Source organism: Benincasa hispida, chromosome 5 (genome assembly GCF_027475165.1).
Source record: "Benincasa hispida cultivar pf3 chromosome 5, pf3_genome.v1.1, whole genome shotgun sequence".
NCBI lineage: Eukaryota > Viridiplantae > Streptophyta > Magnoliopsida > Cucurbitales > Cucurbitaceae > Benincasa > Benincasa hispida.
The window spans coordinates 13,204,453-13,215,420 of record NC_143482.1 but is presented as its reverse complement, the minus strand read 5'-3'; the positions used below and the strand labels follow the sequence as shown (position 1 = coordinate 13,215,420).

Below are 10,968 nucleotides of genomic sequence, written 5' to 3'. Positions count from 1 at the left end.
GAAGAAAAAAACACAAAAAAGAAGAAACGCCAAAAGAAGGAAAAAGGAAGAAGAAGAAACACAAACTTCTTCTTTTAAGAAAGAGAAAAAGTTGTAAATGGAAAAAGGAAGAAGAAAAAAGAATTAGTAATTTCACTTTATGACGATATCAGCAGAAGACCAAATTCCGTTGGATTTTAAAATTGAGCTTACTTTTCATTTAGCCTTATAAATGGCAATTATTCCAACTTTTTCATTGAATAGATGACCAAACAATAGAAAGATGGGCCCTCCACATAACGTAGTTGGTCAAAAATCAAATAATTAAAAATTTTGCCATTTATGCAAATAGTAATACCCTTCCGGCCATTATGTGCAATTATTCAAATAAAAAAGAAAAGGAAAAATGGGATGATTTGATTAAGGTTGTCGATTTCATTTAATTTCTGCACAGAAAATTAACAAGACTTTGATCTCTAGCATATAAAACTGAGATGATTTATTCATAATTAAACCCATAAAAAACTATAAATATATATACGTGTATATATATATATATATATATATATTGAAGGAAAATATTGAAATGTTCCTAATGAAACTATATTATATATATTTTGAGTTGAAAATTAAAGTTAGAAACTGGGATCCCATTTTTTGATCTTCTTTGATTTTCAACACTGATCATGAATCCCTTACAACTCTTGCAAGACAGTTGTCTGTAGGCCTTGGCAATGGCAGATAATTCTCTGGGCAGTTTGGATTTACTCTCTCAAGTCTGCACCCAAAAAAAATAAAATAAAAATAAAAAAAGTTCAGGATTTTATCAACTTTTTTTACATAATTAAATTATTAATTATAGTTTTTTTTTTTTTGGTTAAACTGTAAATTCTTTTCTAGGGTTCGAAGAAAGTTAGAATTTAGATAAATAGTTTGTTTGGTTAGAGACTATTTATGAAGCTTTTATCAAATTATAAAGACTATTGGTGAGATAACTAAGGCCATGTTTTTCTTCGGTGAAATATAACTCATCAATGGTAATCCGAAAGCTGAGCTCCATTTGATTATGTTTGTTGTTATCTACCGGGTTTCGTAATCGCAATAGACCATGGAGTCCATCTCCAAATATGTTATCAAGATGTGTTTGAAAATTATGTGTGATCTAGTACCTTTACTATTAATCTATCAATGGAATCTTATTGTAATTAGGCTACGTTTTACCAAACCGTAATAAAAATTGGGGTAATTGTAATGAGCCTGACTTATAAATGTAATTGGATTGTTTTTTATTGTCTTTACTTAGAATTACGAATATGTCACATTTACTGTTATCGTTACCATTATAGTTTGACACTAAACGATAAACATAGAGATAAAGATAACAGTAAATGTGACAGATTCATAATTCTCATACGGTTACAATAATAATATATCTGTAAAGGTAACCATAACGGTAAAGGTAGTGGATCCCACGTAATTTTCAAGAACAATCAGATTGAGCACCCTTCGTTTCTCAATTAGATTGCTCGAACTAATTACAAATTTAAAGGCACGAGCCCTCCAATTTATTACGACTACAGAAAACAGGTAAATAACATGTAATGTAATCAATTGGAGCCTACTTTTTACATTACCATTGATGGATTACGTTTCATCAGGGGTAAATTTTGATAACCGATTGATAACCGTGGTCTAAATTCTAGATTTTCAAATCATAAGACTAAATTTTAATACTCTCCAAATCATATAGGGACCAAATTTGTAATTTAATAAATAATAATAATTAAAAAAATAAAAAAAAAAAGGTTTTGATTATGACCTGAAGCCACCATGGATGAAATAGTGAAGGAAAATAGCTATTTCAAGTTTGGAAAGATCAATTCCAGGGCAAAGTCTCATTCCTGCTCCAAATGGAATGAAAGAACCAGCTCTTCTTTTTGGATTCTGAAATTAAAAATCATAATATATTATATAGTATGTGACATTTAATCATCACTTCTATTTATTATTAACTACATTATATAACACCATTAAATCTCCACAACATATTATTGTTAGAAAAAAAAAACATTAAGGTATGAACAATAATACTTTCGGACTAACCAGATAAATTATAGTTCAACTAATATAAAACTTGAACCATCGACTTTGAGATCAAAAGTTTGACAGTAATTTTTTAAAAAAGATCTAATACTATAGCACTATTCACCCTATATGTTCACCATGATTCTTTTTTTCTTAATTCTTTTTTTTTGTAATAATGTTAATTTGGTTGACAATGAGAGTACTAATGGTTTGATTATGTTATTTAAATTATTTTTTTCCTTGTTTAGTGTTAATTAAATTGTATTATTAGATCTATTTTTTTTTATTACCATAAATAAGTCATTTAGAGTTGTATTTCAATATATAATGAAACTCTATCCGTCTCGCATTCTTTCTTTCTATTATTCGCTCCTTAAATTCAATTTTAAGAGTACTTTATCTAAGAACGAAAAGATCGAGAATACTAAAAACTACTTACATCCCATCTCGAGGGGTCGAATTTTTGTGGATTTTCATATATCTCAGGGTCCATATGAACAGCTCGAGTCCAAACAAGGATTTTCCATCCCTTTGGAATGGTGTAGCCTGAAAAATAAAATTAGTTAATTATCATTGTTAATTGAAAAAAAATAAAATTGAAAGAAAAAAAGAAAGTAATTTATTTATTTATTTATTTATTTATTTTTATTTTTTTTTTATTAATCTGAGTACAAATTAATTACCAACCTTTTAAGTTAACGTCAACTTTTGTCTCTCTTGATAATGTGAAGGCCAAACTTGTCTTCCTCAATGTTTCATCAATCACCTAAAAAAGCCATAGATTTTTAAATAAATGGTTCAAAATGGATAACAATTTAAAATAAGATTCTCATAGTGTGTTTCGGAATAAATCTAGGGAGAAATTTTTTTTAAATAAAATAAATATTTCTAATTGTACTTATGAAAAATTAAGGTCCGTTTAATAATGCATTTTAAATTTTGTTTTTTTTTAAAAAATTGTATTTATTTTCTCACCATTCTTTACAATGATTTTTATTCGAATTAATAGTCACATTCTAAAAAAAAAATAAAGATTTTTTTTTTTAGTTTTCAAGAGGTGGGTGAAGTAATTGAAAAAACACTCCTTAATAAATATTAAAACAAATAAACATGTAGCTAAAAGTAGTACTTATAAAAATAATTTTAAGAGAAACGAAAAATTAGGTCCCATTTGGTAACCATTTTGTTTTTTAAAATTAGCCTATGGATACTATTTCCACTAACAATTTTCTTATTTTTATTATTTACTTTTCACCAATGATTTTTTTTAAAAAAAGTCAAATTTTAAGAATTAAAAAAATAGTTTTCAAAAAGTGGTTTTTGTTTTTGGAATTTGGCTAAGAATTCAAGTATTGTACTTAAAAAAAAAAATGCAAATCATTGTAAGAAATGTGAATGATATATGTTTAATTTTTTTAAAAAAAACAAAAAACAAAATAATTACTAAACGGGACTTTAAAAATCAAATGATTATTAAATAGATGTTTGACGAGCTAATGTGTTTAGTATAGCTCTCGACATGATTTTAGATAATTAAAATTATTTTGTAAAAGTGTAAATCTTAATAAAAAAAAACAATTTATAAATTTTTTATTAATTTAAGATCTCTTTTGAAAGAACTTTTGATAGATGGGCTAAAAACAATCTTCTAAGTTAAAAACCAAACATATTAAAAGATATGTAGTTAAAAAACTTATTTAATTTGTGCTTAATATATTCACTTTGCAATCTGGCGCGATAAAAAATTGCTATTTAATTTAAAACACTTTAAAAAAAGGTAAGATATAAAAACATTTTAGTAAAATTTGCTTAAATGATAAGGTTATCCAAACAAACTCAAAATCATTCCAAAAAAAAAAAAAAACAATGTTATTTAAAAATGTATATTGAAAAAATTGCACAGCGAACATATTTTAAAGGCCTAAAATGTCAAATGAGCTGATTTTTTTTAAAAAAAATGTTAAATGATCTTTTGCGGACGTCACAAACAAGTAAAGTTATGGATTTGCCTTTCTTTTTCTCATTCTTTTTTTTTCTGATGAGATTTTCTTTTCTTCTCCGACTCCGACACGATTTTATTCTTTTTCTCCGACGAATTTCCACCCTTCCGCTCTACAACCGAGGATGACTTTTGTTCATGGTTCTAACGATCGTCATTCGTTTCATATCTTTGCAAGATTTGGTTGAAATCGACAATCCTCCTCGTTCCATTCCTCAAGGAGAAAGAGGGTTCGTTAATGGATCGTCACTTACAGCGAGAGCGAGATGGGCTTTTTCATGTGCATGAATTTATTTTAGTAATTTCACTCAAACTTAACGTCAGCAAAAGATCATTTGAGACTGTTTTTGAAAATTCGGGTAATGTGACATTTTAGACCCAAAAATTGGGTCATCCATACAAAATTTCTAAATATATTTTGGGGTAGGTGATTGAAAGATGAATTTGTTATTTTATTTGTGTCATTTCACATACTCATTTGCAAACAAAATAAAATAATTGTAGGGTCAAACCTTGAAATAGGAATAAAATTAGGGGTTAAATTTGATGGTATTTTGGAAGTTAAGGAAATAGAGAAGAAATGAGGGGGCACCTTGAAAAGATATTCCATTTGTTTGATTTCCTTCATAGTTAAGCCTTTGTGTTGGGCATCAGCTGGCCTTGCCTTCACAATTTGCTCTTGCTCAGCCTGCACAACAATAATATATATATATATATTTTTTTTTATTCTAGCTTTATGTCCATTTTGATTCAATTTTTAATTAGTAAATATATATATATACTTTTCAAATGTGTCCTTTTCAATGTTAAAACTTGAAGTACTAATTTTTAATGTTTGTTTGAACCAGTCCTAAAGTTTTTGTTTACTACTTTCCTTTTAAATTAAACCACCTAACTTCTCATACCTTTCCATTTCTTGTTGAGCTAAATTTCAAAAAGGATTAATATTAATATAGCAATCAAGTTTAAAATATTATCAGATATAACACAATGTAAAAACAATTTAAGATATATAAAACTTAGATCCAATACTTGAAATCTCTCACTGATAGACTATGTTGTTCATGGGAGTCTATTGACGATAGACTCTATCCCTGATACTTCTATGAGTTATATAGTCTATTACTAATAAACTCCTAGAATTGGATATAAATTTTCTATATGTACAATAGGAAATCTTTTATTGATAAACTCTTAGAACTGGATTTAAATTTTCTATATATGCAATAGAAGTCTATCACTGATAAACTCCTACAGCTGGATATAAGTTCTCTATATCTACAATTTGATAGACTGGAGTCTATCACTGATAGATTTTGCTTTATTTGCAATTCTTTTAAAATATTGCTATACCTTTTCTCAACAATAGACAAAAGAAAAGAGGAATCAGTAGGTGCACCAACTTTGCTAATTCCTGTTATATACTTAATTATTAGTCCTAAAAGTGTTAGCAACTATTTATTGTCCGTTGTTGTAATACCTTTTTTTCCAATACAACCAGAGAAAGATTTATGTCAATTACCGTTAAATTAAACTCATTTTGACAACGTCTTTTAAAAGTTAAAGATAACAATATGCATGTACGTATATTATATAACGTAAAGTTGAAAATGTAGGAATTAGAAACGAACCTTAGCTTTTTGTAGGGTTTCGGGATTTTCGGAGAGATACATGATAGCTCTCATAATACTATGAGCAGAAGTTTCATGGCCAGCAAAGAAGAAACCAATCAATAGATCAATAATGCAACCATCATCCAAGCCTTGACCATCTTCATCTCTTACTTCTAATAATAAATCAGTCATATCTTTTTTTCTATTTTCTTCCCCTTTGTTCTTCAAATTTGCCCTCTTCTCTTTTAGTACATTTTCAAATATCTTTATCAACTCATTTCTTGCCTGAAATTTACATAACAAAAAGTCCCATAAACATTATTGTTCACTCATTAGTATATATATATATATATATATATCTTTGGCCTAGTTTGACAAGAAAATAATATAGGCTGTGGAATCCAAATATACACAACTTTTTTTTTTTTATAAGGATTTGACCAGGTAGGATGTGATGGCTTATATATATTGGGTGTATATGTACATATCTTTAGTTTTGACCAAGTAGGATGTGATGGGCTTTATATTTTTATAAAATTTGTTGGGGTGTATATGTGCGTATCAATTAGAGGAATGTTAGGTGAAGTACAAAACCCAAATTTGTAAATTTTTTTAGTACAATAAATTGTGGAATGGAGATCGAACCTCCTATCTCTAGAATGAAAGGTTATGCCAATTATCGTTAAACTAAATTCACTTTTAACAAACTCAAATTTGTAACTTAAACATTAACAAAAACAAAAACAAATAACTTTAAAATTAGTAATGAATGATTAGTTTTTTAAATATAATATTAAATTGAGCTATTTTCAAATATAGGAAAATGAATCAAAATATTTACAAATAATAGCAAAATATCACAGTGACTATGATAAACAGAGATAATAATCTATCGTTGTATATAGTGGTCTATCACAAGTAGACTATGATATTTTATTATTAATTGTAAAATTTTTATTAATTTTATTATTTAAAATAATTTCTCTATTATTTTTATTAAATTTCTATTTAAGTGTTTACATTTTCACATGTCCTCCGTGGATTTGATAGCTACATAATGAGTGAATTCACGTTAAATTGTAAAAAAAATAAACAAATAAACAAATAAACAAAAAAGAAAAGAAAACCAATAAAATGTCACTGATGTGTGAAAATTATCTAAGTATTAAGTATTTTGACTTATTTAAAAATGTAAATTTTTTACTTATTAATTAAAAGATTTGTAATTTTTCTAGAAATATTGATGGAGATGGATATATTATTCATATTTTCATAGAATTAAGATCTCAATATTTTTGTGAACATCGACATTTTAAATCTTTGTTTCAAATAAAATAAATATTATTATTATTATTAGATCTCATTCACTTTATAATATAGATAAATTCATTTAAAAAAGACAATGATTAATGATTAAGTGCAGTCTCCAATATTATTTTCTTTGCACTAAAAATAAATAAGGAAAATCTTTTTTTTTTTTTTTTGGGGGGGGGGGGAGAAATTACTACATGGCACGTGCCTTGGCTGTTTTTTTTCATTTTAAAATTAGTGCATCACACCGATGTCATGTGCCTCGTTTTCAGGCTTTCATTTTTAATGCTTTGAACGTTCTGTTTTCAATACTCTACTTAAATATTCAATTAAATGTAGTTTAAAGTACAAATTTACCCTCCTCGAGGTCGACGTTTCCTCCTAATTCTCGTAACTATAAACGTTCAAATTTTACATAATAAAATTAAAACAAATACATATATCAAATTTCCTTTTAAGGTTATTTTCAAATAAATCAAAATAAGTTAAGTTATTTTTAAATATAGTAAAATGTCACTATCTATGAATGATAGACTGCGATACACATCTATTATTGTCAATGATACAAGTCTATCGCAGTCTATCACGGATAGACAGTAATATTTTATTATAATTAAAAACATTTTTAATAATTTTGTCATTTAAAACAATTATCTAAATATATAGATTAAGTAAATTTTCCAAAAAATTGAAATAGCTCAGACACCAACCTCAAAGATTAATAAATATGAGTAAATTTAAAATTTAACTTTCAACTATTTTCTAGTTTATATTTACACCTTAAACTCGTTTTTTATTGATTAAACTTGCTAAATGTTTCACTTAAAATTTTATTAATTATTTAAAACTTATTTTTAATTTAAACATACAAAATGTTTCATCTTAGTTGACATGTGCTTAAAAAGAAAAGATCAAAAAAGAAAAAGTAGACATGTACTTGTAAATAATAATAATAATAATAATAATATGTGATTCCTCAAATAATTGGAACAAAAAAAAAAAATTCTGGGACATTTTTTTTAGTAGAAAAAATTTATGTGACATTAATCAAGCATCAAGCTTTTAAATATATATTACAAATTACTTTTTTTTTTTTTTTTGCATAAAATTAGATTTTGTCAACCAAAAAAAAATTAAAAGTCAAAGGATTAATGAAAAAAAATCAATTTTTTTAAACTAACAATAAAAAAATCAATTTTTTTAACTAACAATAATATTGTTATTATTTTTCATGGATAAGATGCAAATTATCATTTAAAAAGATTAGTGGTTATTATTGAACTTTAAAAACGTACTTTAAGTCATATGTATTAGTGTTAATCATATATGTCCAATAGTTTGTCATTTTGAGTATAACTTAACAAAGACCACACATCAGAAAGTAGAAGAGACCTCACAAAAAGTTAATTTGGCCACATAAAAAGTTTCAGTTGGTTTTAAAATGAAACATCGTATTTATCTAAATATTAATTTGTTTGAAATAATAAAATCCAATCTAAAAATAGTGAACGCAAAGAAATATAGTCTTAAAAGAACATGTCGAGATCGGTGCATTTCAAAATCTATCCTTCTTTATGTATTATATCTCATCACATTTGCAGTTCGAGATGTATTTAAGTATTTTGGATAGAAAATTACCTTGAGAGCTCGGCTGAACGTCGTACCGGGGAGATCGACGGGAGAGGACATGAAACCCAAGTGAAAGTCAGTGTAGAGCTTCTCCATTCTATCAATAAAAGCCGCGGTATTAGCTCCGATGAAGATGTGTAACAAAACCTTAAACGCCACCGTTTTCATCTCCGACAAAAACTCCACCGGCTTCTTCATGGTCCCCCACTCCTCTAGGCACTTGATCACTATCCCCTCCACGTGCCCTATGTATAGCGACAACGCCTCGTTGCCGCTGATCAATGACGCAATCAGCCGCCGTAGACGGCGGTGCTCCGGCCTGGGGACGGTGTTGAGAGCCTTACTTCCGGTGAGGATTCTGGTGGCTTTTGAGTAACCGAATCCATATTGTTCGTCGTTCATCAGCACGTGCCGGCATACTTCCGGCACCGTCACGATCACGCTCGGGCTCCCAAATAAATACGTTTTGTACATTCCTACTTTCCCATACCTGAAATTTTATCAAAAAAAATAAATAAATAAATAATTACTATTGAAATTTTAATTCTTTTTTTCAAGAATTATATTTAAAAAAAAAGTTAAATACTATTTTGGTTCATGAATTTTTAGTATTTATTCATCAATTTTAGTTTCTATAGTCTCGTTTAGTAATTATTTTATTTCTTTTATAAAATTAAGTTTATTCTCTTACATTCATTTTAACAATGGTTTACGTCTCTCTTGAATAAAAGAGTTGAATTCTTAAACAAATTCGAAAGACAAAAATATTATTTTAAAACTATATATATTTTTTTTAATTTTCAAAATTTGGTTTAGAAGTAAATAAGAAAAGCAAGAAATTTAGAGGCTCATGAGATGTTTGTAGACTTAATTTAAAAAACTAAAAATAAAAAGTCAAATAATTATCAAACAAGTTTATATTTTTAATTTTTGTGGTCCATTTTTGTACTTGTATTTTTTAAAAAAATGATTGGTTCCATTCCATTTTTATTTTTAAGTGACCATATAAATTAAATGATCAAAATGAATCAAAGTTGGAAATATAACGACCAAATAAATATTTCAAAAGTATAGGAACCAAAATAAACCAAAATTGAATATAGAAATAAGAATGGAAAGAAAATAAGAAAAATAAAATGTGAGAGAGAGAGAAAGAGGGAGAATTACTTGTAGGCAAAGTGTTGAATGAACGAATCGGGTCGACCCGATCGGAAAGCTTGAAGAAAAGGGAGGAGTGTTCCGATGAGTGGCCAGCCCATGTCACCGGGAGGGAGATTGTAACGACGGCGGTGACGAGTGACAAAACACCATTGATTAAGGTTTCTAAGAATTCCAAATACAAAAATGTAAGAACCAACCAAAGCTCCGATCAGCCATAGCCAAAGCTCCATTTTTAGAGTTGTGTGAATGAAGAAGATTGTGCAAACCAAAAGCATTTATAATGCCTTTGCTCTTTGCTTCTTTTACCAACTCCCTTTTTTGTCTACTTTTGTAATTTCCATTATTTTTTTTCTTTTTCTTTTTTTAAATCACTTGTTTTCTTTATGTTGTTGGTGGGTTTGGTTGGACTTGGTTTTGATTTACTTATTATTATTTTAGAATTTATTCCGGCTAAATTATATTTAAGCTACTTGATCCGATCTATATAGTTTTATTATATTAATCCACTTAAATAAAAAAAAATATATTACATACAAAAAAACGTGGATGTGGAGAGTGTGAACCCCTGCTTCAAGAAATAAAAGAGTACACGTCCATTAATGATGAACTATGTATATGCTCACTTGACAAAAAAAAAATTATAATACAATTTTAGTCTACTCTCAATTGTCCAATTTTAGTTTATATATATATTATATCTAATAAAATTTAAAATTAATTTTTTACTATTTTTTATTATTTTTAAAAAAAATAATTATTATAATTATCTTTGTGAGTATCACTTATAAATTTTAAAAAGTATTTTTTCATAATACAAATTATTATTATTGTTTAACCTATTTTGATAATGAAAAAAGATATTTTAGTCTCTATCTATCTATCTCTTTATATATTATTACTATTTTATATATGTATTTTTTCTAATTTATGAGACTCAAAGTTAAATATTTTGCTCGAATTTGATGGGTTTTTTTTTTTTTTTTTTTTTTTGTTACGATGAAAATTGTTCATGCAAGGTTTTTTCTTTTTTCTTCCTAATCAAAAGGTTGTATATAAAATTTAGGTAATTATTTTAAATGATAAAATTATTGGAAATATTTTTAAATATAGTAAAATATTACTATCTATATTTGTAAATAAGTTGGCTCATTTTCTATAAATTTGGCGCTACTACAAATTGATGCACTACTA

General features: G+C 27.0%; 1 protein-coding gene across 1 annotated transcript; it reads right to left on the bottom strand.

Annotated features, from left to right (window-relative positions):
* Positions 1-394: 394 nt before the first annotated feature.
* LOC120069265 (7,8-epoxymelianol synthase CYP88A51-like) lies at positions 395-10,119 on the bottom strand. Its single transcript, XM_039020986.2, has 8 exons — positions 9,784-10,119; positions 8,626-9,106; positions 5,695-5,961; positions 4,656-4,751; positions 2,752-2,830; positions 2,504-2,610; positions 1,799-1,923; positions 395-757 (listed from the first exon to the last, which is right to left on the bottom strand). Exons 1-8 carry the CDS (start codon positions 10,050-10,052, stop codon positions 664-666), a joined length of 1,518 nt encoding a protein of 505 aa, XP_038876914.2. The 5' UTR covers positions 10,053-10,119; the 3' UTR covers positions 395-663.
* Between the last annotated feature and the right edge of the window lie 849 nt (positions 10,120-10,968).